Source organism: Hyaena hyaena, unplaced genomic scaffold (genome assembly GCF_003009895.1).
Source record: "Hyaena hyaena isolate Hyena2069 unplaced genomic scaffold, ASM300989v1 scaffold_1385, whole genome shotgun sequence".
In the NCBI taxonomy this organism is placed as follows: Eukaryota; Metazoa; Chordata; class Mammalia; order Carnivora; family Hyaenidae; genus Hyaena; species Hyaena hyaena.
Window position 1 is genome coordinate 248,798 of NW_024082011.1, and position 27,769 is coordinate 276,566.

The 27,769-nt window shown below is 56.9% G+C and overlaps 1 protein-coding gene across 4 annotated transcripts in view; it reads right to left on the bottom strand.

Moving 5' to 3' along the window:
- The window catches only part of FLT4 (fms related receptor tyrosine kinase 4), a 42,722-nt gene extending 15,607 nt beyond the window's left edge, over positions 1–27,115 (bottom strand). For all 4 annotated transcript variants that reach the window (XM_039223584.1, XM_039223586.1, XM_039223585.1 and 1 more), the window contains exons 1-17: positions 27,003–27,115; positions 11,146–11,242; positions 10,296–10,540; positions 9,987–10,099; positions 9,708–9,870; positions 9,367–9,506; positions 8,886–9,054; positions 8,490–8,607; positions 5,761–5,915; positions 5,439–5,601; positions 3,925–4,051; positions 2,763–2,871; positions 1,416–1,778; positions 981–1,127; positions 747–878; positions 471–577; positions 44–179 (exon numbers count right to left, since the gene is read on the bottom strand). In XM_039223584.1, coding sequence (XP_039079515.1) covers positions 44–179; positions 471–577; positions 747–878; positions 981–1,127; positions 1,416–1,778; positions 2,763–2,871; positions 3,925–4,051; positions 5,439–5,601; positions 5,761–5,915; positions 8,490–8,607; positions 8,886–9,054; positions 9,367–9,506; positions 9,708–9,870; positions 9,987–10,099; positions 10,296–10,540; positions 11,146–11,242; positions 27,003–27,069 — 2,551 coding nt within the window. In that variant the 5' untranslated portion in view covers positions 27,070–27,115. The remainder of the gene's footprint in view (positions 1–43; positions 180–470; positions 578–746; positions 879–980; positions 1,128–1,415; positions 1,779–2,762; positions 2,872–3,924; positions 4,052–5,438; positions 5,602–5,760; positions 5,916–8,489; positions 8,608–8,885; positions 9,055–9,366; positions 9,507–9,707; positions 9,871–9,986; positions 10,100–10,295; positions 10,541–11,145; positions 11,243–27,002) is intronic.
- Between the last annotated feature and the right edge of the window lie 654 nt (positions 27,116–27,769).

Genomic DNA, 27,769 nt, shown 5'->3' on the forward strand with positions numbered 1-27,769 from the left:
AGACAGGATAGGGTGGGTGGGGCGGGCTGGGTGATTGCCTCACCGAGGTGCAGCCGCTCCCGGGGGAACTCCCACTGGCTGGCATCATAGGACAGGTATTCACACTGCTCCTCCAGAGGCACCTCCCCGGGGTCCATGATGATGGACAGGTAGCCTGTCTTGATGTCTGCATGGGCTGGCTGGGGTGGGGGTGGGGACGACTCACTGATTTGGCCATATCACAGTCTTGGGTAAAATTTTCCCCAGGACAGATGGGATCTCCTTTGGGACTCTCAAGCAAGGAGGGGACAGACAACCTCTGGTGGTGTAAGAGCCTAGCATGGAGGGGTCTGAGAGGCTTCCCAGGAGGTGAGGCTTCAGGTGAGCTAGGGCGGATGAGGACTTTATTTCTTATCTTACAAGCGGTGCATGGTGTAGAGAGATCCCACAAGGAGTGGTGGAGAGGCTCAGGTGGGGGGAGGAACGCTCACCCTCCTCATGTTACAGAAGATGAGGAGGAGGAGGACCCAGAAGAAGACAGCGATGACCCCGGTGCCGACAAGGATAACGATCTCCATGCTGCCTTTCTCTTCAGAGCCTGAGTGGGCAGAAAGGGGCTAGTCTGTGTGTGTGTGTGTGTTTGGGGGGCAGGGGTGCATCCTGCGAGAAGCGCCCTGTCTGGTGGGCACGACTTGAGGGAGATGGCTATGAGAAGGCGCCAAGTGCGGGTGGCAGGTGGGTGGAAGGGCACAAGGGGGAGGCTGGACCTTCCACGGCCACGCTGGCAGAGGAATTGACGCAGCCCTTGGCGTTGCACACACTGCACAGATAGCGGCCCGCGTCTTCCTCACGTACGCGCTGTATGCTCAGTTTCTGGTTGGAGTCTGCCAGGTCAATTCCTGTACGGAATGGGGTGGAGGTTCGAGTTCAGATGCATCTGGGCCCTTGACCAAGTGAGTCTCTCTCTGCGCCCTGCCCTTCGCCTGGGTCCTCCACCTTACCAGACTCTTCCTCCAACAGCCTCTCGTCTTTGTACCACAAGATGCTGGGCACGTGCGCCCCAGCCACTGGGCACCGCATCTCCAGGGAGTCGCTCACATTCACCAGAAGGTCGGTCAAGTTCTGCATGAGCCGCGGGGCTTCCAGGGCTGAGGGTGGAGGTCAAGAGGGAGCTAAGTGGAGCTGCAGAAAGCCGGAGGGCATTCCGGGAAGGGGCCCCGCAGGGCTGGGAGAAGAGAGTAGGGATGGATTGGATGAAGCTCAAGGAAGCATTCGGGTTTGGGCGCAGGTGGCCTGGACCTCCACAGCAGGGGTGGGAAGGAGGACCCTCCCGCAGGTTCAGGCACCTGGAGTGACGGCCCAGGTGCATTCTGGGAGGGGGGAAAGGCTCTTGGGGAAGCACCCCCAGCCCTCCCCTGCAGCCCTGCCCGCCTCACCCTGCACTGACAGGTACTTCTTGTGGCAGTGCTTATCGTGGCTGCGACGGTCCTGCACCTCGCATACGTAGTCGCCTTCGTGCTCAGGAGCCACGTGGGGGATGATCAGGCTGAGCGTGGCATGGCGTGCTCCTGGCTCTGCCTCCTCCAGGTTGGCGGCCAGTGGCGTAGCAAACAAGTGCACGTTCTTGCAGTCAAGCAGTAGCGGGTTCCCGTGCGCATCATGCAGTGTGGACAGATTGAGGCGGTACCAACGCAGATGCTCGTAGGTGTAGTTGTCCGCCCGGCAGCTCAGACGCACGTCTTGGCCCTCTAGAGGTTCCTCAGATGGCTCAGATACTATGCTGAAGCCATCAGGGATGTCTGGGGGAGCGGGATGAGGAACTTCTGTGACACTGCACCCAGAGGTGGCACACTTACCTGCCTGCCCCAGTGCTCGCTCTCCCTTTCCCAACTCTCTTTGGACTCAGCTGTCTGCCAGGAGGGTGCATCTTGTGTATTTGGGCTGGGTGCACCACCAGGGAGTCTTCTCCATGCCCCTTCTCCCCAACACTGACCAATGGGACAAGCTCCCTGAAGTCAGCCCCACCATCCCCTGCCTGTCCTCCTTCTAGCTCTCTACTGGATAAACCCCAGCCCCGCTGCTCCCCCTTCTGCTCCCTGAGAGCCCAGACTATCCGTGGGGTCTTTGTCAGCACACTTGGTGCCGTCCTGTCTCGTCCTCCCTTGCTACTGATCATACTCCACCACTGTCCCCTCCTTGAAACAATCTTATCGTTTCATTAGCTTGTGGCGATGCCTCGCTCCTGATTTCCCTTTGTCCTTCTGGCCGCACTCCTTGCAGGGCTCATGTGGCTCCTCTCCCCCCTCCTTCCCACAGGGTGTCCTTTCTGGCCCCATCTCTCTTCTAGGTGCCCTCATCTACACGCCTGGGTGCAGTGACTGTCCTTTAATAGGCTTCTTAGCAATCCTGGGGTCATTAACACATCTGAAAATCTGAGGAAACTATAGACATTTTCCCCAGGTTAAAAATGTACATGGGAGCCAGCTGCTGTGTGGCAAGGGGGTGGGGGGACACCAGTGGGGAGGTGCCTCCAGGGCTGGGGGCAAAGGGTGCCACTCCCTCCCAGTGGACCAGCACCCCAGTCCGTATGCTGATGACCTCCGAATCTATCCCTCCCACCGAGACCCAGGGGCCCAGTGGGCCCCTGATGTCTCTCCTGGGTACCTGACATCATCAGAAACTCAATGGGCCCAACTTGGGCTCCTCATCCTCTCCCAGGCCTTGTCTCCTTTCTCCTGTGCCTGCTGGTCCTGACTCCACCCAGGCATCCCCAAGTCACTCACTGGTCACGTAGAAGTAGATGAGCCTCTCGTCCTGGCCCACTTTGTTGAAGACCATGCACTTGTACATGGCAGACACGTTGGCATCCTGGATCACCAGCTTGCTCACCGTCTAAGCAGAACACAAGCATTTCCTGCCCAAGTTCGTCCCACCCTGACCTTCCTCCCTTTCTGCAAGGAGGGTGCTGTGTCCAGCAGAGTAGGGGGGATCACTGAGGCCCAGAGCTAGAGGAGACCAAAGCTCAGAGACAGGACCAGGTGGAGAGCCGAAGATGAAGCCTGTGCACGGCAGAGGTGGCTCTCTGGAAAAGTCAAGGACGTAGCTACGAACAACATCAGCTGTGGCTGAGGTCAGAGACAGCATTAGGCAGGACTACAGAGACCTCTGGGTGTGGATGAGTGGAGGCTGTGGCCACGATGAGGAGGAGGGGACAGACTCAGGCTGGCACTGGGGCAGTCCAAGCCAGGACTAGGATTCAGAGTGTGGAGCAAGGCCAGCAGCTGATCACCGTGTAAGACACTTGCCATGTGCCACATTCATTCCCGGGCTGCTCACAGCACCTCTCTCAGGGCCTTGGGTGGTGGCAAGGGGAGGGAATGGGTCCCAGGTCTCCAGAAGGACTCTAGCCTGGGGAGTAGGAAGCTTGGAGGCCAGGGGGGGAGGAGAGAGGGTCATAGGCCCTGCCTACCATCCAAACACCACCAACCCCCATTCCAAGCTGGGCACTTCCTGGCTAGGCCTAGAACAGGAAGAGGCTCTGGAGGTGTGTAGGAAAACAGGAAGTGACTGTAGGAAGTGGGTGCCTTTGTTCAGTCCCCTCCCCCGCCTGGCCTCTTCTAGGCATTGCCCCCAGGCTGGGCCAGAGGCTCAGTTGCCTTTGGTGGAGACCTAGCTGGCCCCAGGCCTAACCCTCCTAGCCCTGGAGCCTGTGGGTGGCTGGGGCCCAGGGCCTGGCTAGGTTGCCATGAATCTAAGCTTCTTTGTCTAGGAAGCAGCTGGGGTCCCAACCCCCACCCACATGCAGGAAGGGGAGCTGAAGCCCAGAGACACTGTAGAAAGATCACCAACTGTCAGAACTCAGCAGGCCTGGGGGCAATGGAGAAGGCCAGGAGAGGGCTCCTCCCTGCCTCCCTTCTCCCCGTCAGTGGTACTGCTGGCACATACCTTATTCTTCCCCTCCACAAATTCAGTCCAGGTGTCCAGGCTCTCGATGGGGTTCACCGCATCCTGCGTGGTCACCTCTCTCCAGTCACGGCACTGGGGCATGTGGTCTCTCTGCTGCCGCCGGCTGCTGGGAGCAAGAAGGGGCCAGGTCAGGTCAGGATCTGGGCAGGGAAGGCCCTAGAGGGTGGGGGTCCAGACTTTGTCATACTCAGGGTCATCTACTCACATGGGTGGGGATTGGGACTTTGTTTCTGGAACACTATCTTCTACCCTTTATGCTCATGGTCCCGTAACAACCTATCCTGTGAAGGCTCCCAAAAGGCCAAGGCCTGCTGCCCGTGGAGCAACACATACCTGTGGCCCTGTGGCCCCCTCTGGCCTGCCGTGCCCATCGTCCCCTACTCAAGATGTGCCCCTTCCTGCAAACTCCACCTAGACCTCCCAGGAGCAGCAGAGTCAATATGTTTGTTCTAGGAAGCCCTCTCTCTTCTCCTTCAGAATTGTGGCCCCTTCCTAGGCTGGGTGTGACCCCAGCACATTTGGTCCCTTGTTGGGATATGGGTCTGGAGTCCCCAGGGAGGTTCTTGTCTACCCCCAGCAGAGCAGAGCAGGATCCCAGGGCTCTGGCAGTTGGCCCAGAGCAAAAATGTGGAGCATCAGAGGGAAGCAAATTTGGAAGAATCTCTTATGAGCCTTGGATGCAGCAGGCCACCCCTACCCAGACTCCTCACTAACCGTGCTGGGGCTACAGCCCCTCGCCTGCTGTAACTTCTCTGTCACTTCCTTGGGTTCCCAGCCTCCACCCTTCCCCAGCCTGTGACCCTCCAACCTGCCCACAAGGATCTCTTGCTCGATGGCAAATGTGACCTGTGACACTCCCCCACTCCATCCCCTTCACTGCTCCCTAGTGCCTTCTGGACCACTGGCTGGCTACCTTGGCACCCTCCTCTCCCAGCCCTGCTTGTCCAATTCGTCCCTGCTCTCAGCAAACTCCTTGGCCTGTCATCCTGCTGGTGCTCAGCTCCGTGTATGGGAGCAGTCAGGCAGGCTCTGCTGCTTACAGCCATGGCCTTGGGAAAGTCAGAGCCCTTCTCTGACCCTCAGTTTCTTCTTCTATAAGGGGTCATCATGAACACTGCTCAGAAACAGCTAACTGGGCACACCCAGTGTGCCACAGCACTCAGTACGAGGGTCATAAAACTAGCTCACATCTGCCTGCTTGGTGCCCAGGTCCCCTTGTCCTTCTGGGTGATATAGTTTGTATCTTGGGAACTTCCCTTTCAAGGGTGGTGGGTGGCACCATCCGCAGTGTCCAGTCCGGCCTGACTCATACTAGGGAGGCTCTGAGCCTTGCTCAGGTGAGGTGAGGTAGGGGATTGGCTATCGTGGAACAGCAGTAGGGTTCAAGTTTAGAGCAGGGCTCTGGGGAGGGGTACAGGCAGGGAGTGGGGGACCCAGACAGGATTGAAGACGGGTTTGGGGATCAGGGAAGGGCAGGCTGGAGCCACACTCACAGGCCACGCCGGGCGAAGGTCTTGCAGGGGGTCCACGGCCGCCAGTGCCACTGGACACTGAGAGGAGGGGGCACCCCATAGGCAGTGCAGGTGAGGGCCTGGCGGCTGTGGCGGGAGTAGGTGCTGGGGGAAGAGGCCTCCTTCTCGTGGATGTGGGGGGGCACTGGGGGCACAGGCAGACAGCTGGTCAGCAGGCCCCCGCCATGCCCACCATTCCCTCAAGATGTGCCCCTTCCTGCAGAGCCTACCCGGGGCAGAGGGTCCCCACTCTTGTCCTAGGAAGCCCGAGCCCACCGTCCCCTCCCCTGTCTTGCCCCTGTACCGTTAACCACCAGCTCCAGACTGATGTTGCGCCGCAGGCCGGCTGCAGAGTTCCACAGGGCGAGGGTGTAGATGCCCGCACTGGCCTCCGTCACCTCCTTGAGCACCAGGGCATGTGGACTTTGGCGCCCGGACACTGACTTTCTGTCTTTGAACCTGGCCCAGGAAGGGAGTTCAGGGGACCACGTGGGCCCACCCCTGCCCTGTCCTGGCACCCCTTCCCTGCCACAGCCAGGCCCGGACAGGACAGTAGACTGTCAGGGGAGGCAGGAAGAGGCTGGTGCCAGAGTCTTGACAGGCCAGGCTGGAGCAAGAGACCCCTCCTGGGCCAGACCAGGAGGCTGCTGGGAAGGGCAGCAGGGCTTCAGGCTGGGGCAGCTGTTGACTCTGCATGGGGAGCAGGCGGCTTGGAGGCTGTGGGGGTGGTCTCCAGGCCGCCCTGTCTCTCACAGGCATCAATGCTGTGTACTGGGAAGGAGTGGAGGTGCAGTCCCCCAGAAGCACAGAGCAGACGCTTGCCACATGGGGGGCCCCGCCTCCCTCTCTGACCCCAGCTCTGCCCTTCCTGGAGCTTCTCAGATGTGGGGCCTTCTTGCTGCCCCACACTCCCACCTGGAACCTTTGTATTTGTTGTCCCAATCCTTGCTTGGATGCTCAGTCCCCTGGACACCTGTATGGGTCCCTCTCTGCTACAGTCAAGTACTCATTCATTAGAGAAAACTTTTCCGACTATCCTATGAACCGGCTCCTGCCCTCTGCCCTATTCTCCCTGCCTGGTTCTCCGCACACTGTGCCCTTTACTGCTATGTCCCTACACTTAGAGCAGTACACTTAGGTGTTCAGTGCATATGCAAATAGGTGCGTATACAACTAGAGGCATATACAAATAGATGTGGCTCCTCCCCAGGCCTGACCTGGGCGTGCTGCCGGCAGCTGCCTCTGCAACCCAGACTCTACCTGGAAACTGACCTCCTCAAGCAGGTGCCTTCCCCTGGTATGCAGCCAGAATGCTGTGGGTGAGGCACACCCTTGGTCAGAGACCAACAGTGAGGGGCAGACATAGGGGAGCATCAAGAGACATACGGGGTCACACAGCAGGGCAGGGCAGAGCAGACCCGAGGCCATGTGGTCTGCCAGGCTCTGGTGCAAAATTCTGAGGCAACCCCCTTCGTGGTCCCCAGCCCCACTGTCCTCATCTGAAAACTGGGGAAACAAAATGCACTTTTTTTTCAGGGGTTGTCATGTTGAACTGAGTTACAGCCTGTGGTGTCAGCACTGCGCCAGGCACAAAGGGTGCTTCAGGAGCTGGGCCAGCTGTCTGTCTGTCTACTAGATCTCCATCCATTCACTTACTCACAATCATCACATGACAGCCTAGAGGAGTGGGGCCCTGCGGGGCTGTGGTGGCTACCGTGCCTGGTGGACAGTGGGCCCAGCTGAGTACTTCTTGGAAGCAGGTGTCGGCCAAGTGAGAGAAGAAAACCCAGATGTAGTGGGAATGATGAGAGGCAGCCAGCTGCCTAAGCATCAGGCCTGGGTCTGACCCTGGTTGGGTCAGTCTTGCTGGGCCTGGGGAGCAGGGGACAGAGCCCCAGATATCTCTAGGAGGCTGGCATGTGAGGGAGGCTCCAGGCTGCATCAGTGCCTTTTAAGACCCTGTCCCCAAAATGCTGGTCTTGTATCAGGTACCGCCAATGGACCGTAAAGCCTGTGGCCTCAGAGGTAGGCCTATACCAGGCCCAGACCCAGGGCATCCTGAGGCCCTCCCAGGAGAAGCCTGCCAGCCTACAGCTAGCACAGTGACATCCCAGCTGAGAATGTCTGGGCCTCTGCTTGCCCAGCTCCAGGCTTTCAGAAAAGGTCATCCTGCCTGGAGGGAGGTGCCCCAGGCTGGGAACGGCAGGGTTTCTCTGGCCAGATGGGAAAGGATGAAGCAGAACCCTCCCAGGAGGCTCAGTGCTCAGTTAGGAATGCCCTTCCCCTTCCCCCACCTCTATTTCCTCATCTGTATAATGGGGGTCAGGCTAGAGGGTGACATCCCAGGGCTCGACCACACAGATTGCTCAGTGACCCAAGTGAGGAGGAATGCTGTGCCAACCTGAGCTCCCAGGGAGCTCTCCGGGAGCACCTGGCAAGGGCAGAGTCATCACTAAGGGACCCTCCCACCTCACTGACACTTAATACATGGCAAAGGGGAGGCCTTCCTCTAAGGTCGGAGCAGAGCTGGGGCTCCGGAGCCTGTGGGCCTCTTGGAAACTTGCTTTCTGCCACACAGCTCAGGCCCAGCCCAGAGTCTGGACCTACAGCCGTCTGTGGAAACTCTGGGGCATCTCTGACCTCCTGGATAGGAGGGTCCTGGGGGTTGTAACCTGTTCAGAGGGAAGCCTAAGAAACCCAAAGCCATTGCTACAGGGCAGTCCAGAGCTCCGTGACATCCTTCAGCTGGCAGGGCCCTCAGGGACACAGCAGATGCAGGCGTCAGTTAGATAAAGCCCAACCCTGTGCCCACCACACCCACTGATAACAGGAGGCTGGTATTTGCAAACTTTCGTAGCTTAGCAGCAACTTTCCCTCTGGCTTAAATAGTGTCTTAGGTGCATGCTCCTTAGAGTGTCTTCAGAGGAGAGTCCCCATAGGGGTCTCAGGCACAGACCCTTGCTGGGGAGGATGCTGCCCTTCCTGCCTTGGTGGGTCTGGTGGGTAGCAAGAGGCAGGGGCCAGGGCTGGTACCATTGAAACTCCGGCGTGGGGTACGCTGCTAGCTTCACAGGCAGCTTCACCAGCTCATCTCCTGCCGTGGCCTCCAGGACAGGACCCTTGAGCCACTCGACGCTGATGAAGGGCTTTTCTGCCAGATGGGAGGCATCAGTGTAAAGCCGGGAGCTGAAGTCACTGACCCAGCCCTGCCCAAAGACTCCCAGCCATGGTCTGGCACCCCTCAGAGGACAAATACCTGCAGATTGGGGCTCCCCCTACCCTCTGGGGTCCAGTCATTACCCTCCCTCCCGTCTGGCTGGACTTCACACTGCTCAGGTGCACCCTGACCTCTGACCTCCACCCACACTGCACATGGACCCTTGTTCCTCAGGCTTGCTGACTGACACCCGACCCAGCCCCACACCATACCATGCACGATGACCTCAGTGCTCTCCCGGAATCGCTGGATGCCGTTGTTGGCCTCACACACATACGGGCCCAGGTCATGCTGGCTGACGTTGTGGATGGTCAGGATGCTGGAGAGCTCTGTGTGAGTCTGCTGGGAGCGCCGCTCTGGCACCCACTTACCCCGCTCTGCCTGCCCACGCCCAGGGGAAGCCCAGGGTCAGAGCAGGTGGGCTCTGGCAGAGCTGAGCACCAAAGGCATATACCCCAGCCTAGCAGGGACTCTGGAAGCCTTGGACCCAGACCCAGAGTGTTCCTTGGGGTAGGAAAACTTTCCTATCAGACAGGCCCTTGGGGCAGGACCCTCCTCTATTCAGAGGCCAGTGTGGGTGTGGGCAGTGATGGACACTCCCGGGGACAGTGTGGGCACAGGGCAGCTGTGAGCAGTGAACAGGGACTCTGGAGGATGGTTTCAGTATGGCCCTGGCCAGGCTGCTGGCTTCACCTGCTTCCCTGGATAGTCCCAGTCAAAGGTGACTCCTGAGTTGAACTCGGCCCACACGGTGCAGTTCAGGACCAGCTTCTCCCCGACCAGCAGCTCCAGCGACTTCTTGGGGAACAGCTGGATGTCATAGAGCTCGTTGCCTGGTGGACAAATGCGCAGTGACCCCCATGCCCCTCACAGGATGGCACACACCGGGTGAATGGCACAGGGTGCCCGCTGAGACCAGCCCCATTACCAGGATTTGGGAGATCCCCCATCCTCTTCCAGGGGTTCCCCCAGGACGTGAGCAGTGGCTCCGGGGCGGAGTGGAGGGAGGGCCTGCAGCGCGGGGCAGCCCCTACCTGTGATGTGCACGAGGAACGGGTTGGACAGGAAGGCCTGGCCATCCCAGGTGGTCTCGCACTGCAGGTACAGGGCGTCACGCAGCAGCGGAGTGGGCACCCGCATGCCCCGCCGGTCATCCCACACCACCTCCTGCCCGTCAGGCCGCAGTGCTGAGTTTTGCTGCAGGAACATGGCAGCTGTCAGCCCACTTCCTCCTGGCCAGACTGGGAGCCCCGTTCCCAGGGACAGGGACAGGAGGGCCAGATCCCGGGGTGGAGGTGGGGACAGGGGCTTACCGACCGCAGCGTGACATTCAGGCCTGGGATGGACACCAGGCAGGGCACCCACATGGAATCCTTCCTGTTGACCAGGAGGGTGTCTGGCTTGTTGATGAATGGCTGCTCCAAGTCTGAGGAGAGGGGGCAGGTTGTGGGCGGGGAAGGCGGGGCTTAGGGGTTCTCTACCCAGGCGAGGGGCCCTGGGGTGGCCCCACAGGGTCTGCAGGTTGGGGCTGGGGGTGCAGCCACCGGATACCAATCCAGGATCCAGGACCCCACCCGTGCCTCTTGGGCAGCCGCAGGGCTGGATGGTCTGGGCACCCTCACCTCTCACGAACACGTAGGTGCTGGCCGCGGTGGTGCCTTCTATGCGGGCTTTGATGTACTTGTAGTAGCAGCGGTAGCTGCCTGTGTCGTTGGCATGGGCCTCAGGCAGCAGCAGCACCTTGCAGTAGGGCCTGGTGTCCGTGCCCTCGCAGTCTCGAACAAACCCCGTGTCCTCGCCGTCCTTCTCCCCCGTGGCCGGCGTCTCCTGAGCCCCTGGCCAGGCCCACTCGAGGGGGTGCTGCCCCCTGTCGGAGGACACGAAAAGACAAGGGGTCCCAGCTGCAACTCCAGGGCACAATCCCTGAGGAGCCCTCCCAGAGGCCAAGGCTTGCCTATAGCTTCTCTCACCCAGAGGTCAGAATAGCCCATGGACCCAGCCCAGGGCAAGGTGCTCCCTGAGGCCCTTGGGACTTTTGCTTGGCTACTGGGCCCACATGTTGCAGGCTGGCTGGCAAAGAAGCCTGCAAATCATCCTTGGGGCTGCAGGGAGGATAACAGGTCTGAGGTCTGTGTGGGTGGGCCTGGAGCCAATGGAGGTAGTGGGAGTGGATGCAGGGAACCTGGGATCCATGCAGGGTAACCAAGGGCATGGAGTGGCCTTGGGGCAGGGTGGAGTGACCCAGGGGTGAGTGCAGGATAATCAGTCTGTGGTGGGGGCAGGTGCAAGGTGTCTGCAGGGCAAGGGATAGTCTGTGTCTCTAGGGATCCGCACCCAGGCAACCCGGGAGCCCCACTAAGCCTTGAGGTCCCTCTGCCCTCGGGAGGGGCTTCCTTCCAGGTTCTCCTCTCCTGCCTTGGCCTTCTGTAGGAGGGACCCTGGCCCCTGATCCCCTGGAAGGGGTATGAGTACCTGCAGGAGATGGATAGGCTGTCACTGGAGTCAATGACGTATGTCTCCTCCGTGATGTTTAGGGTTGGGGGGGTCATGGAGTAGCCACTCGCCAGGCCTGGGGAGGGAGACAGGGTTAGTATGGCACTGGGTGGCGAGTTCCCATGGTGATGTCCATCTGGGACTGATGGGTCTTCCCTGCCCACAAGAGCATACCCCTCTAGGTCAGGGCTGCCCCAGCTTTTGGCCCTAGGTGGCACCTTCAAGGCCCCAAGACAACCAGGGATCTCCACCTCAGGCTGCCCCCTGGCCCTTGTCCCTGGCAACAGACTGGGCCCAGCCTCTGGTTAGCCCTGATCTGACTGAACCCCAATCTCTGCCCCCGTAAACTAACATAAGCTGAGCTGCCAACATGAAGTTGGTGGGGGAGACCACAGGCCTGATTCTAACTTGGGGGAGGCCCGGAGTGTGTCACCTTGGCATGGTGACCCTCACATGACTGTCTGAAGGGCTCTCCCTCCTGAACCCTGACACACAGTCACTGTTTATAAGGGGGTCCTGCACAGCACAGACCCTCACCAAATGCCCAGAACCAAGGGCCTCCACTCCCCTGCCCCTGCCAATTCTGCCCCTGACCTCACCCTCTCCCAGGCCCCATGGAGTCCACCTCCTGTGTCCTTGGCTCCACCTGCTTCTGTCCACCCGTGCAGCCCCCTCTGGATGCCTCAGCTGCCCCCGACACCCTTTGCCTCATTCCCCATCCTTCCCATAGGGCTCGACCCCAAACACACAAATAACTCTGCTTCCAAAACCCTCCTGATGCCATGCCGCCCATGCAGCTTCTTGCCCTGCTTTCTCCTTTCAGCAGGATAGCATGTGACAGGTGTGGGTCTGTGTGTGTGTGTGTGTGTGTGTGTGTGTGTGTGTGTATCTGGGGCATGGATCTGTGTGTGGACTGGTGTGTAAGTGGTGTGTGTGGCTTTGTGTGTGGATGTGTGTGTCTTTGACACGTCCGCATGTGCGTGCCCATGGGCGTGTATGTGTCAGAGATCCCGGTAGGGGTGGGAACAGGCCTTGGGGGAGGTCTGGACCTGGAACTCTGGCAGATGCATCCTGCCAGGACCATCCTGAGACAACAGGAAGAGAGGACTGCGTGGCTGGAGGCCCAGGGCTGTGTCCTGTCCCCCTCCCCCCAACGCACTGTATCCCATGTACCCGTCCTCCTGGGGGACACAGCTCACTACTGACCCACAGCTCCAGCTCCTCTGTTCTTCCCTGCCCACCTCCCTGATGCCCGGTGTCCTGCCCTGGCAGCTTACCACGGGAGCAGGATCCCAGGGGACCCCCACCATAGTTGGCTCTACACCATGCTAACCCCCGACCCGCCCTAGGGTGTACCAGGATGGCACACTCTGTACACCCAGATCCCATTTCAGCATCATGTGGACAAGAAGGGCACTAGCCAGGGCCTGGCTCGCCCTTCCCTTCCATGCCTCCTGTTGACCAAAACCTTTTAAGCACCACACCACTGTGGGGCAGAGGCAGAAGGCCCTCACTGAGCATTTAGTCCCATTGTACAGATAGGGAAACTGAGGGCATCCAGTTGGACTTCACCACCTCTCTCAGAAGGCAACTCCTCATCTGGCCACTGTGACCACTGCATACTCTCTCCTTAACCTGAATCCAGTGCACCCCCTCCTGGCACTCGGGCTAGGGCTTCGCCACTAGTTCCACCCTCCCCAGGGCGTGTGTTAACTTTCCTTGCACACAAGCCCCTATTGCACACTTCCAGAGCTGCTGGGAAGGGGGTGTCCTGCAGAAGGGAGCCTCCCCTGGGGTGGTTAGGGGCTAGGAAGAAATCCTGGGAGGGCACCTCTGAGTTGGGTGTTGAAGGAGGAATAGGATTTTCCAGGTAGAGGAAAGTGAATAAAGCCACGCCAAGCAGACAGCTGGCCTCTGAACTACAGAAGAGGGAGGTCAGCGGGCTTGGATTTGGACCTGTGAGGAAAGAAAGAACAGGCCCTCCTAGTGGATCAGTTAAGGGTCAGACCTGAGGCTGGTGTGTGGGCACCAGAGGAGAAAGATGGCGGTCAGCACCCACCTGCCCCAGGCTTGCACATGTCCCATGATGAGGCCCGCAGCATTGCCCTGGGACCCCCAGGGTCCCCTTTTCTGGGGTACACATCCAGGCACACCCGTGGTTAGGAGCTGGTTAGAAGCTGTGGCAGAGGTCAGCCCAGCTTCCTTGGAAGCTCCCTTTTGCTTCTAAGATAAAGTAAGAGCATGCCAAGACTTTCTTTTCTGCCCACTGCCCTTCTCTCCAGCTTCATCTCCTGACACATCTCAGAGAGGCACAGAGTTCTCACCGTTGTCCCAAAGGGCCAGACTCTTCACATCTTGAAGTCTTTGCTTTCACTTGTCTTTTCGCCGTGGACATTTGTACTTCCTTCCCTCCCGTGGAGCCCCCTCTTCAGGGCCTAGTTCACATGTCTCTTCCCTATGGTGGGGCAATCATCATTACTTAGGCACCTTTGGCCTCCTGAACCCTGCTGTTAGAATGCTTCTCAGACTGATTTGTGGTTCTCTGGTCATGTCTGAAGAGAGGCTGTATTTTATTTTTCTTCCTAAGTTCAGTTCAGAGGAGATGTACACCGAAGATTGAGGGGATTGATTCAAGAATGTTAAGATGGATGATGGATGATCAGGTGAACAAATGGATGGGTGGGTGGATAAGTGGGAGGGTGGATGGGTGGTTGGGTAGTTGGATAGATTGATGGTGGGTAGATGGATAGTGGATGGATGGAATGATAAATGAGTAGTGGGGGATGGGAGTGGATTGATAGATTGAGGGTTGTGAATTGATAGATTCACTGATAAGTGAATGGGGCCACTGATAGTGGATGGATGGAATGATAAATGAGTAGTGGGGGATGGGAGTGGATTGATAGATTGAGGGAGTGAATTGATAGATTCACTGATAAGTGAATGGGGCATTGATGGGGGGTAGACGGCTGGATGGGTGAGTGGATTGGGGGTGAATGGGTGGATAGGAATGGATGGGCGGATAGGAGTAGACGCATGGATGAATGGATGGGGATTGATGGGTGGATGTGGAGTGGATGGGTGGATGGGAGGGTAGACTGTGGGAGGATGAATGGATGAGTGGGTTGGTGAATGGAGGGTGGATGGGTGAATGGGTGAGTGGATTGTGGGTGGAAAGGTGGATGCTGGAGTGGATTGATGGATAGGGAATGAATCCTGTAGGATCTTCCTCCATAGAAGCCACCATACTACCAAAGGAATCATCCATATCACTGTACTAAACAGACAGACCATTCATTGTCCTTGCCAACCCTTTTATCCATCTGTGCAAGCCTCTCTCTGTCTCCAGTGTCCCTGTCTTCATTCACTTTCACCAGGCTCTGCATAATCAGCAGACTTTGCTGTAGACCTTGCCTGGGTGGCTCAGTCGGTTAAACGTCTGACTTTGGCTCGGGTCATGATCTCACGGTTCGTGGGTTTGAGCCCCGTGTCGGGCTCTGTGCTGACAGCTCAGAGCCTGGAGCCTGCTTCAGATTCTGTGTCTCCCTCTCTCTGACCCTCCCCCTGATCACACACTCTCTCTCTCAGAAATAAAATTTTTTAAAAAATTAAAAAAAAAAAACAACACCTGGCTTTCTGAAGCCACCACTCTCGTTGGGGCAGTAGTGCTCTCCACCACACATGCCTGGTAATGGAGGGCTCCTTGTGGTCATCTCTGTTCTCTGATGGTACCACCTACTCCCCACTAAAGCTGTCTTCAGCTGCCGTCCTGGTCACTTCCCTTCATTATCTGCTTCTGGCTTTCTAGCTCCTGCAACCCCAACTCACACCATTCCCCATGACTTCAGCGTCCACATGGATGACTCACCAGGGTCCTGGCCTTTGTGGTCTTCACTGTCCTTCCTCCTCCTCTCAGCCACTCATTTCCTGGGCACACCCTGGATCTGGTCCTCAACAGAACTACACCATTACTGAGTGCCTGCCTTCCTGCCCTGCTTTCCCCGTCTACTCTTGTTAGATATCCTTGTCCCACATCTGCTAAATCCGTTAGCCTCATCAAAACTCCCAGTCCATGGACCTCTCCCCATAGGTAACCCCCTCCCTGGCCTCACCCCTGTCCTGGCACAGTGTGGCCTTCAGCCCCTCATCCTGATCATTTCCTTGCCTCTCATCCTCCACCCCAACCCTGCAGCACCAACATGGCCCTCAGTGGCTCAGCACACAGAGCAAAGCCAGAGCCCTGTGCTGCTGTCCCAACCCCTTCTTTTCCTGTAGGCAGATCCTAAATGAGCCCTCGGACTGAAGTTCAGGCCGTTCCTTTCTCCCTCACTCTCAGCATTAATGAAGTAAAGCCATCAGATGGAGATCATCTTTCCCCATCCAAACTCCACACCCCTTACCTGGGCCCTGGAAACCCTCTGACACTTCCACTCCCAAGGTCAAGATCTCCATCTCCCATCCTATAAACAAGTCCCTCCCCCCCAATTCTTTGATCCTCTATTCCCTTCCAGCCCCTGCCCCTTTCCCCCTTTCTAATTTCCCTTCACAGCAAAAGCTCTGCTTGCTGCCTTCTCTTCTCACATTTGCCCATCCTTCCTCTGGGGTGCAGACCTCCTTCTCCCCCAACCCCATGCTTCATGGAGCCATTGGTCAAGGCATCCCATGACCTCCATGCTGTGGGACCCATGGGTGCTCCAGGCAGAGAGGAGGACTGCTTCCTCCTCTGCCACATGCTGTGAGCTCACTCTCCTCTTATCTTCCTCCTTCCCCTCTGCCCAGCACCACATGTACCGCTCATCACTCTTTTCTCTGTAGGTCTCTCCCCTAAGTGTCTGGATACCTCCAGAGTCTCTACCTCCTGTCCTTTTCTCAACTCCACCCTGAAGTATCCAGCTACTGCAGCACTTAGCCACCCTAAAGACACCCTGAGTCCCACATTTCTGATGCTGAACTCCAGACTCACACCCTCTTCACCCCTGCCCAAGGCTTCTCCTTGATAGTTCCCATCTTTCCATATGGGAGCAGCTGTGGACCCGCTTCTCCTCACCCTGGCCAATCACTGACCACCAAAGCACCCCAGAGCCAGCCCTGCTCTCCCACTGAGGTCTGTCCAACTGCACTTGCCCTCAAAGTGGGCTCCTGGGCCTACTTTTCCCCTACTTCAGTCCTCCACATAGTTGCTAGTGAAACTTAGGAAATAGAAACGAGCCATATCATGCTCATGCTTAAATCCCTTCAGTGACTTCCCACTTCAGTTTCAGGAAAATCCAAACTCCGTGGCTGGGCCCCTGATCCCTTTGCATTCCCTTTTGGGCCACCCTCACCTTGTGTTTATGTCCTCCAGCCATCATGCCCTTCAGGCTGTTCCATAACATGCATACTCCTTCCTGTCCCAGGGCCTCTGCACACATTCCTCCCAATTTGCCTCCTCTCACATGCTCTGCACAGGCTGGCTTCTTCTCATCTTCAGGCTTTAGCTTAGTCATGAACTTCTCAACCCTTCTAAAACCTAAGTCCCCCTTTAATATTCATCTTAACTTCCTGGTTACTTCCCTCATCCTTCTTGTCACAATTTGTAATTATCTTATTTACTTATTTGTTTAAGTTATGTTTTTCCATTTCCTCTGCTAGACAGTAAATTTCAATGGGGTAAGAACCAGTACAGTTTCCTTTTCTACCCCACCCCTTATCTAGCACAGCATCTAGTACAGAATCAAGACTCTGTAAATACTTGTTGAATGAATAAATGGATGACTGGATGGACGGATGGATGAATGAATGAATGGATGTAAATATGGGTGCATGGATGAATGAAAGAAAATATGACTAGCTGGACTGTCATATGGACAGACAGACAAATAATGATGGATGGATAAATAGAAGTATGGATACATGGATAGAAGGATGGGTGGATGGATGGATGAAAGGGAGGATGACTAGATGGAAGGACAGATGTACAAATGGATAGAAGGATGGATGGATGGATGGATGGATGGATGGATGGATGGATGGAAGGGTGGGTGGATGAATGGAAGGATGGGTGGATGGAAAGATGGATGAAAGGGAGGATGATAGATAGACAGTGGATAGAAGGATGGATAGATGAAAGGATGGGTGGATGGATGGATGGACAGGAGATGGATAAAAGTGGAAGGAGGGATGGCTAAATAGAAGGATAGATATCAGGGAAATACAAATCAAAACCACACTGAGATACCACCTCATGCTGGTCTGAGTGGCTAAAATGAACAAATCAGGAGACTATTAGATGCTGGCGAGGATGTGGAGAAACGGGCACCCTCCTATACTGTTGGTGGGAATGTAAGCTGGTGCAACCCCTCTGGAAAACAGTATGGAAGTTCCTCAAAAAATTAACAATAGAACTCCTCTATGACCCAGCAGTAGCACTGCTAGGAATTTACCCAAGGGATACAGGAGTTCTGATGCATAGGGGCACATGTACCCCAAAGTTCATAGCAGCACTCAATAATAGCCAAAACATGGAAAGAGCCTAAGTGTCCATCAACTGAAGAATGGATCAAGAAGATGTGATATATTTATGCAATGGAATACTACATGGCAATGAGAAAGAATGCAATCTGGCCATTTGTAGCAACATGGATGAAATTATGGGTGTTATGCTGAGCAAAATAAGGCAGAAAAGGACCATATACCATATGTTTGCACATATAGGTGGATTAGGAGGAAGTTAACAGAGGATGAAGTGGGAGAAGAAGGGGAAAAATAGTGGGGGAGAGGGAGGGAGGCAAACCATTAGAGATTCTTGAATGCTGAGAACAAACTAAGGGCTGATGAGGGTTGGGGAGAGGGGAAGGGGGGTGATGGGCATGAAGGAGGGCACTTGTGGGGATGAGCACTGGGTGTTATATGTAAACCAACTTGACAATAAACTATTTAAGGAAAAATATAACGAAATAGAAGGATAGATGGACAGATGGATAGAAGGATGGATAAATGGAAGAATGGACGGATGGATGGATAGATGGGTGGGTGGATAGAAAGAAGGAAGGGAGAAAGGATGGATGGTTACATGCATGGATTGGTGGATAGAAGGGTAGGTGGATGGCTGACTGGTTGCCTAAACAAACCTCAGGTTTTCCTTTAGGTTGGAACTATGTCAGACCCTGTCATTCCTCTGGAAAATACGTTTCCAGTTTTAAAGACCAAGCTCCCTGGTAACCATGTGCATCCCAGAATGCTGAGTAGCTAAGGCAGATTTGGTCCAATGACTGCCTTGCCCAGAGGCTCCATGCTGCCCAACCCCCACCTGTAACCCCAAAGAAGATGCATCCTTCCTGCCTGGTTGTTGTCTGTCCCCACTGTCCTTCCCTTCCCGCAGCAGGAAGCGCTGTCATCCTGGCCTCTGCCGCACTCCCCCTGCCTTCCTGTTCCTGGCCCAGGAACTGGCTTCTTCCTTCCCCTGGCTGGCGGCCCTGGCCCCCCAGCTTGCACAGAGCAGTCGGGGCAGGCGCCGGACCGAGGTCAGGGAGGCCAGAGTGCACACCTCCTCTTCTCTGTGCTGTCAGCGGCCTTGGGCAGTGGAGACCCAGGAGTCAGCCACAGGCAGCTGGCTGTGGGAGCAGCACACAGGGCTCCTGGGTGAGGGATGAGTGGCAGGGGGTGGAGGTGTGGGAAGTCCTGTGCATTAGGCACTGACCATGACCTTGCAGTCACTGCCTCATTTGATCCTAACACAGCCTGGGAGGAAGGGAAGAATCATGAGTCTAGTCGGCTATGAGGAAACTGAGTCTCCCAGCCCCATAGCAGCAGCAGGTTGACAGCTGTGCAGGACCCCAAGTCTGGCCAAGTCCAGGCCCAGCCTTCCCCAGGTCTTAGCCCTCACATCTCTCTGTCCCCTTCTCTCCCACCACTACCCTGAGTGCTGGCTTCTCTGCCTCCCTGCTCCCCAGCAGCCTCCTTTCTGGCCTCCAATCTGTCCTTCATCCAGATAGATGTCATGACCTGAGGACACCTTCACTGAACGCTCATGGCCCTCTGGAGCTGTGAATGCCCTTGGCCTGGCCACCAGGGTGATGCCTATCCCAACGGGCCCCGCCCTCTTGGCAAGCTTCACCTCCCAATGCTCCTGCTATAGCCAGCAGCCATCAGGTCCTTGCCCACCTCCCTGCTGGCCTCAGGTTGTGCACTTTGTTCTTCCCTGCTCTCTGTGCCTGAAGAATCGCTGCTCCTCATCCAAGACACAGGACTGAGCACATTGTCCCTACCCTGGCCCTGACCCACCATATGGGGAGGGTTTGCATCATCGGGTGGCTCCTGGGGATCATGGCTCTGTCCTCGAGTCCAGCATGGCCAACCTGGAGATGATGTCAAGACTGTCTGTGAGCTCAGGGTGACCCCACACACTGCCAGAATGTAGTGGTAGTGGTTATCTCATTTGATAATTTCTTCCTACAGACATGTCATGGTCACTCTGTGGGTGATGGAGACTATGTGGCAGTCACGCCAGTCTGATCCACACTCTTCTTAGCAGCTATGCCCAGAAGGACAGAGGCAGCCAGGGGCCAGGCCCATGGCTGCAGACTGGAGGCAAACTGAAGGAGAAACATGGGAGACAGCTGGCCAGTTGAGGCTGAGTTTGGGGTCTCTATGCATCTGTCCTAGGGCTGGGTAGATTTGGGGACACCTGCTCCAGGTCTCTCTCTTTCACCCTTGGCGGAGAGGCATGGAGGTGTTCAGTACCAGAGTCCACCCACACCTGGCTGGTAACCTCTGTGCCTCCAGAGGTCAAGGGTAGGGTCAAGAGGCCACAGTTCTCTGACCCTACAGGGCTGAGATGGCTGGAATGAGGGACCGTTCCCAGAATGTGTTTGGAGCTAGTGTGCTCCACAATGCCACTCTTTGGCTGTATGGCCTTGGGTAAGTCCCTTCCTCTTTCTAAGCCTCAGTTTTCCCACTTGACAAATGAGAATTGTTCCCAGGATTACAGGGAACCACAAATGACAAAATACCACATTAAGAACCATAGCAAGAACGAACTGTTGCTCACCCCTGCACATTGAACCCTTGGTTGTCATTGCCTGCTGAGCGCTTTGCATGTCACAGCTGTGGTGGTGGGTGGAGGGACGGGGGGTGGTTAGAGAAAGAAAGCTGTGGTTAGAGAAAGCCGTGCTGGCAGGAAGGGGTGAGTTGAAATGGGCTTTGTAGACTGAGTAGGAGTTTGTTCCAGAACAGAATGGCAGAGGGAATGTGCAAGGCCAGAGTATGGCTGACCTTGGGCTGTTATGTAGACAGAACTGATGTGGGACAATGAGGTCACAGAAAAGGGTCCCGGGTCACAGGTCAGCCTCAGACATTTGGCCCTGCTCCCTGGGGTGCTTCCTTCTCCTGGTGATAGCACACCTTCATGGCTCTGAGCCCACCTTTGAGCTCCCCAACTCTCCCCAGCAGCTCTCCTGAGCTCCAGCCCTGGGTCCGGGTGGGGGGAGCCTTGCTTCAAGATGTTCCTGGCAGGACACCCCCTGCCCTCCTACCAGACCACTCACCACTGGGCAGGACAGCTGGAGCCACAGGGCATACAACTGTCCACCCCACAAGATGAGCAAGTGTTTGAAAGACAGAGAATTCCCAGTGTTGGCAAGAATGTGGGCATACGAGCATTCATTGTTATAAAAGAATGCTCACACACTTTGACCCCCAAATTCTGCTTATACCATACATCCTATTTAGGATAATAGTAGCAAACACAGATTTAGCACTTTTCTGTGTGCCTGCCTAGGCGTATGCACTTATGCACACCACACTTCTTTAATGCCCCCCTGAGGTGGGTACTATTCATGGCATTTTGAGGATGAGAAAACTAAGGCACAGAGGTTAACTTGCTGCCCAGAGATGAGCTCTGGGGGACAGGATTATGGGAAGCTACCACTCACTCTATACAGGACAGCATTATTTGTGTTTCTGCAGTTTATGGGTAAAGGCCTTCAGCTGATCTGACCATCTTCCTTCCTTCAACCCTGGAAGCACTGCTCTCCCTTCCACTACACTTGCCATCCTAGGGCCGGTCACCTGTCAGGCATTCCTGACTCTGCCCATCCCCCATAGCCCATTGGTCGCGATGTCTGTCCATTCTCAGATGCAGCACCAAAGGCAGGGTGGCTGGGGGCTCCAGGCCTATCCCTCTTCTCTCCCTGCTCCCTGGCAGAGGACTTTGCACACCTAGCATGCACACATCTAGCAGTGGATGCCTTCCACCCAGATAGCCGGATCTCGGGACTGCCTTCCTCCAGTCCCCTACTGTCTGGCCATCTTCAAAGTCCATCCCTGCCATGCCAGTGTCTTCCCACTGGTCCAGATCTTACCCAGTGGTTAGATTATCTTTCTAGAACACAAGTCGCTGTCTTGTCTAAAACTATTCCACTGCTTGGGGGCAGAAGCTGAGCTCTTTGCTTGGTCTTCCAGATGACCCATACCCCACCTTAGAGGTGCGTGTTGAGGTCCCGCCCCCTTCACTGGGGCCCCATAGCATGTTTCTGCAGCTCCATGCAGTGGTTGGTTCATTGCATTTGACGGTTGCTTCATGCAAGGATGGGGGAGTTTATGCTCGCCTTTAATGGTGGCATCCCGAGTATGAGACTTGTCCTGAGATTGCCCCCCACTCTCCCGAAGATCTAGGGGGCAAAGGGACAGCACACAGTGTGTGGGCAGGTGCAGAGGTGAGGGATGGACATGGAGATGTCCTGCCTTGAGTTAGGCACGTTGGCCTGGGGCAGACTTTGGGGAAAGGCAACATGTCTGTGAGGCATGCTGCTTTTGAAAGGTCTCTGGGACAACAAAGATAAAAATGTCCAAGAGGTGGTCAGAAATTTAGGAGCGCCCAAGGTCCCCCCACTCTAAACTCTTCCTTGGGGAACGTGGGCTACTGCCTGCTCCATGCCATCTGAGACCAGATACTCTAGCTCCTGATGCTCTAGCACCTTGTGATCCATTTCACCCCTCTGGCCTTAATTTCCTCATCACCAAAATGGGCACATAAGCCTATGACACAAAGCTAAAACCTTCACACACCCCAGGGTAAAGCAATTTGATTTACCATTTTATACTAAGGCGAGGCCCACTGTTGGACGCTCCAAATGCGCATGTGTGTGTGTGTGTGTGTGTGTGTGTGTGTGCGCCTGCGTGCTGCTTAATACAGAGGAATCTCCATTCGGTAGAATTTAAGGTGCCTATGAGAATGGGGCTTTAGGTTGGTTGAGGATAAATGCTCCCTGCTGGAAACGCCTAAAAGCCTGCATCCTGTGCCTCTGAGGCACACAGCGAGTGGGAATGAAGCCCCCTCCCACCCACCTGCTTGGAACAACCCCATCCTCCACCAGCCTGGAGCTCCTGGCAGCCTCCCAAAGGCCGGGTGAAGGACAAGGTGTATGTAGAGTATGAGAAAGGTCACATGCTGGGGGGCTGGGCTGTGTGGTGGGTGTGGGCTAGGCGGACATGTGGTTAGGGATGCTTTGGGACCCCAGTGGGAAAGGTCAAGAAGTTGGTCAGCTCAGATCTGTTTTCTAGAGGTCCCACTGGGGCAGTGTGGAGGCAATTTCAGGGAGGGCGGAGTGGGAGCACGGGCTGCCTGAGTCCCCCTGAGGGCGACCTGGGGGGAGGGGCAAGCTGGCAGATGCTGAGCTCCCCGTGCAGGGCAGCCATGCCAGGCGGTTGCCCTGGCCTGCCTGGGGTCAGGGCTCTGCTCCCCGGCGGCAGGACGGGCGGTGTTATCGGACAGCCCAGCTGCCTCAGAGGTGGCCCCCCAGTGCTGCTAAATCGGGGCCGTGGGCTCCTGCCGCAGGAAGAGGGAAACGCAGGCAGGATGTCCTCTCCTGTGGCCGACAAGTCCTTTCCCATGAACCCCTGCTGACCTCGCTGGCCACGTGGCGGGGCTCCCCCACTCGCCACCCTGACCTACGCTTGCTGGTGGGGCCACCCCCACCCTGGCCTGGCCTGGGGGTGGGTTGGAGGTGGCCTGAGGCGCGGGGAACCAGCCGGGGCGTGCCTGCTGCCGCCCCACCCAGGCCCAGCTACTGCCAGCACTGAGTGCCCGCACCTTCCTGCTCCCAGACTTCTCCCTTCGGCGTGACCGGAAAACCGAGATCCCAGAGGAAGCCAGTGTCTGAAAAGGATCGAAACTCAGGAATCCCTGGCTCCAGCTGGACACGTCGCTGCCTCTGGCTCAGAAGGCAGTGCGGGGAGTGTGAGGGGCTCTCCGGACCCCTCCCTCTGCCTACCTCCCTCTCCGAGAGGCATCTCAGAGAGCCATGGGGGCCAGGCCAGGCCCAGCCCTAGGGGGGTTGAAATCTGCCATGTGGAGGAAAACACCCAAATGACAGCAGGAAGAGTGTAAGCCAGACACAGAGAAGAACTTCCCACTTAATTTCCCTGGGTTCCCTGATTCTCCTCTGCCCTATTACACTCAAGCACTCCCAAATTTCCTCCTTTCTTATCTGGTCCAGTTGCATGGATGGGGTCTCCCAGGAAGTCCTGCTGGGCACCTCCACCTGGAGTACCTGCCTCCCAGGGCAGCACTTCCTCTGTCCCCACATGAGTCCCTCCTCCATCTGGGCGTAAGCCAGAGACTGGCACACATCCCTCTCACCCCACCATTCCCTGCGGCCTCCTCCCCTATGGTATCGTCCTTGCCGTGGGCTCCCATCTGGTTTTGCCCCTCGGGCAATCCTTTCAGGGGACCTGACCGGGTGGCTCCCTGTCCAGAACATCCCCTTTCCAGGTGTGCTGCTGGCTCCTGCCACCTCCAACAGCCTCCCTCCCCCATTCCACCCCCTATCCCTCCCAAGACTAGCGTGATCTGACTATCCCTGAGTCCCCATACACCATCTGCACTTTCCCACCTCTGAACCTTTCAGGGGCTCTTTGCCCTACTTGGAATTCCCTTCCGTGGAGTCTGCAAACCCCTCCATGAAGCCCTGAGCTGGAAAGGATGCCACCTTCCTGTGCAGCCCACAGCTCCCAACTGGACCTCATGGGGGTCACTGAGCACCTGCATCCCTACGATACAGATACCATTCCTGTGTCCCTGCCAGCCTGGCACTCAGGAAACCCCTGCAGATTGGGGCTGGTCCAAATCCTCCCTGAGCTGGCACCCTAGCTTGCGACTTGCACAGAACCCCAGTCTCCTTCCTTGGGTTGGGGTCCCACTGCCTGGGGCAGAGTGGGGAGCTGGCCACATAATCTGCTTTTTATGCCTCATTCTTAGTGTGGTGCCTGGTCGTGTAGGCACTGTGGAGGAAGAAGCCCTTCAGCCACAGTGACTGAGCCAGGGCCAGTGGTCCACAGGACCAAGTAAGATGTCCCAGCCCCCACCTCTTGCCTGCACTGACTTGCATCCCCCATCCTACTCCCACACCTCTGTCCATGCCTGGGTGGTTCAGGGATGAGTAACAGGGACAGCAGAGAGCTGACTGGCTGGCAGGACCCACTATCCTTAGGCCAGGGCAGCCCAGCTGCTCAGCAGTCACTTGCTTCCCCTACCTGTCCTTGAGCCATTGTGCCTACTGTCCAACGGCACAAACAGCCTCTCTAGAGGGGCTCTCCACCCTCTTGGGCCCATCTTCTGACACTTGCTCTCTCCACAGGGACACTGCCAAGGCAAAGCTTTTTGGAACTCAACTGGGACCTCAAGCCATAAAGTCAGGTCCAAGTACAGCCCCTCAAGCACTCGCCCACTGCACTGCTATGCGTGGGGAAACTGAGGTGCAGGGAGAGGAAGACAGAGGCCCAGGCCGCAAAGCCAGGAGTTTAGGGGCAGAGCTGGGACAAAAATCTGGTTCTAGGACTAACTGCACACCTTTGAGGGTTCCCAAGATTCTCACCTACCAGCTCCTGGCCATCCACTCTGGCTGCCCTGACACTTGGCTGCACTTAAGTGTCTGTGTGTCTGCTCCAGCATCACCCATCAGGCTGGGAGCTCCTCAGGGCAAGTGCAGGACTCATTTCCTACCAGCCATGCCCTGATCCAGCCTGGGCTATCCTGCTCTGTGGGCCCCTTCAGCTAACATCCTCTCTCCTCCTCCTCACTGCCTGAACTTTGGTAAGAACCACCCGAACTCCCCATAGGACTAGACTCATCTGTCTTCCCTCCTTCACCTCCTGGGCACCCAACACCAGGCTCTTCTGGTTCTTAACACCTTGCAGTATGTTCCCTGTCTCCCTGGAAGCCTCTTCCTGTTTGGCTTCCTCCCTGGGGTGGGGGAATCCCATCCTGGAACCTTTGCTCTGCTCCTTCTCCAACTCCCCAGCTCAGCCTCTCTGTTGAGCCTCAGACACTACACCCAACTGCCTGCTGGATGTCTCCTCAAGGTGGGGTCTCCCATTCTCAGCCTGACCCCTTTCACTTCTCTCCGCATTCACTCAGTCGCTCAACAAACACACCGAATATCTGTAAGAGCCTGGACCTCAGCTGGATGCAGGAGAGCAAGGAAGGACTAAGGGGCAGCCCCTCTTCTCTGGACTGCCCCAACTCAGATGTCCTCCTCCAACCTGCCTCTAGATTCATCTATGCCTCCTTCATCTTCTCCGTCCTCTGCCCTTCACCTTGCGAAGGCATAGAAAACAGAGCTTTGTTATTCTACAGATCTACAGACCATTTCCCTTACGGCTGGCCTCTGGAACCCTTGAAGAAGTTACACATGTCTTTATTCTATGTTCCCTCATCCATAAAATAGGTCTAACACTTCCTTGGGAGATTAAAAGAGTTAAGACATGTAAAGCCAGTATTCAATATCGGCCGTGTTCAAAAATAGCAAGCCCCCATCTCCCTCTCCCGCCCTTCCAGCACTTTTTTCCCAACCACTGGCGACCCATGACCCTCCTTCCACCCTCTGATTCCCTGGGTCACTAGATCATCCGTGGACTTCTGCCACATCATCACTAACCCCCTGAGGGGTTATCCCTGACATCTCCACCCAAACATACCCTCTGTCCCCTCCCTCATCTCCCACACTCCCTTTTCTCCAACCCCACAGGGGCAACTTCTGGTCATATTCCTGTCACAGACCGGACCCTATCTCTCCTGCGCTTAAGCTCCTTTCCGTGGCTGCTGTTGCCTTATAGTCCAGGCTCTTGATTTCGGCCTTCAAGGCTCCTGCCCCATTAAATACAGGGACCGCCGGTATTCTGCCTCTCGCTACGCTGATCGCTCCCGAATTGCCAACTCAAGATTCCCCTCGAGTTCCCACGTGCACCTGCGCCCAATCCGCCCGACGGCTTCTGTCTCTAGCAGTCCCCGCACCGCTGCTCCCGCAATCTCTGGCCTAGGGAAGGTGGACACCTGCCCGGAGCGCCCTCTGGGGGGTCCGACCTCGAGCGCAGCTGGGAGGCGTCGGGAAGTGCGCACCCAGGTCTGAGGCCCGGCGGGGATTGCCGCCTCGGACTCCGGGTACGGTCCCCGTCGTGCGAGGGTCAGAAGGCAGAGCCGTGCAGCGCCGGCACTCCGCCGGGGAGCCAGTCAGCAAGGGAAGGATCCTATCTGAGGATGCAGTGCGATGGGGCGCGGCGCCAAGGGAGCTGGGCCACAGACAGCGGTGGACGGTCGAGGACCCCGAGCACAATCCCTGCGCAGCGGTGCAGACGGTGCCCGGTCCCTGACCCGGCTGCAGTCTCCGCCCGCCCTTTCCTGATCCCGGCGGGCCCAGGCCCGATCGGCCGTGCTCCATCCGGTGAACGTATCCCCGGGCTCCCAGCCCTGTCTCCCTTCTGCCCCAGGCTCCGGGGGTCCAGTGCCCCACCCGTCCCTCGCCCAGGGGAAGTATCCCGCTTTGCAGCCAGCCGCGCACTCGGGCGGGCGGCGGGCTCACCGTGCTCGCCGTCGAGCAGTCCGAGGCAGAGCCACAGGCGCAGGCACAGCGCGGCTCCCCGCTGCATCTCCAGCCGCTGCGGCGCGGGTCCGACCTGCGCGGCCGCCGCTTCGGGCTCCGAGTGTGAGCGCGCGGCCAGAGCGCGGGCGGGGCTGGGGCCAGGCTGCGGGCGGGGCGGGGTCCGGACGGGACCCCCCCAGGGGGCGGGGCCAGGCCCGTCGGACCGTCCCTCGCACCTATCAGTCCCGCCCCGTAGCCGGGTGGAGCTTGCCCGCCAGATCCGTGGGTACGCGTGCCGCTCTGCAGCTTGGAGGCTGCTTAGTGTCCCCCTTCCAAGTACGTGGCCGCCCTACAACCCCCCGGTACCCCTCTGGGCGGACAGAGAATACAGGTAATGCACCGGTCCTTCACTGCGCGCTAAAAAGGGAACGACCCCCGCTTTGGTCGAGGTTAGACAAAATGTAACGGGGTGTACGATTTTTCTGTAATTTCCTTTAATCACCAAATACAGTGTTTAAAGTAAGAAAAATAAAAAGCAATGAATACAGTATGTCAAATCTTTGAGAACATTCGGTAAGCTTTATCTTACCACCTACGTGATACGGATGGACGCTGTACCCTTGGGTGAGGCGTCCAGTGTTCCAAACCTCCGCCCTGCAGGCACCGCCTCTTCTTTAGATCTTCCCCAAATAGTTTTACTCTGAGCTCATTCATAAGTCCTTGTATCAGGTGACACTTTACTCTCTGACTTGGCAACCCTCTCACAG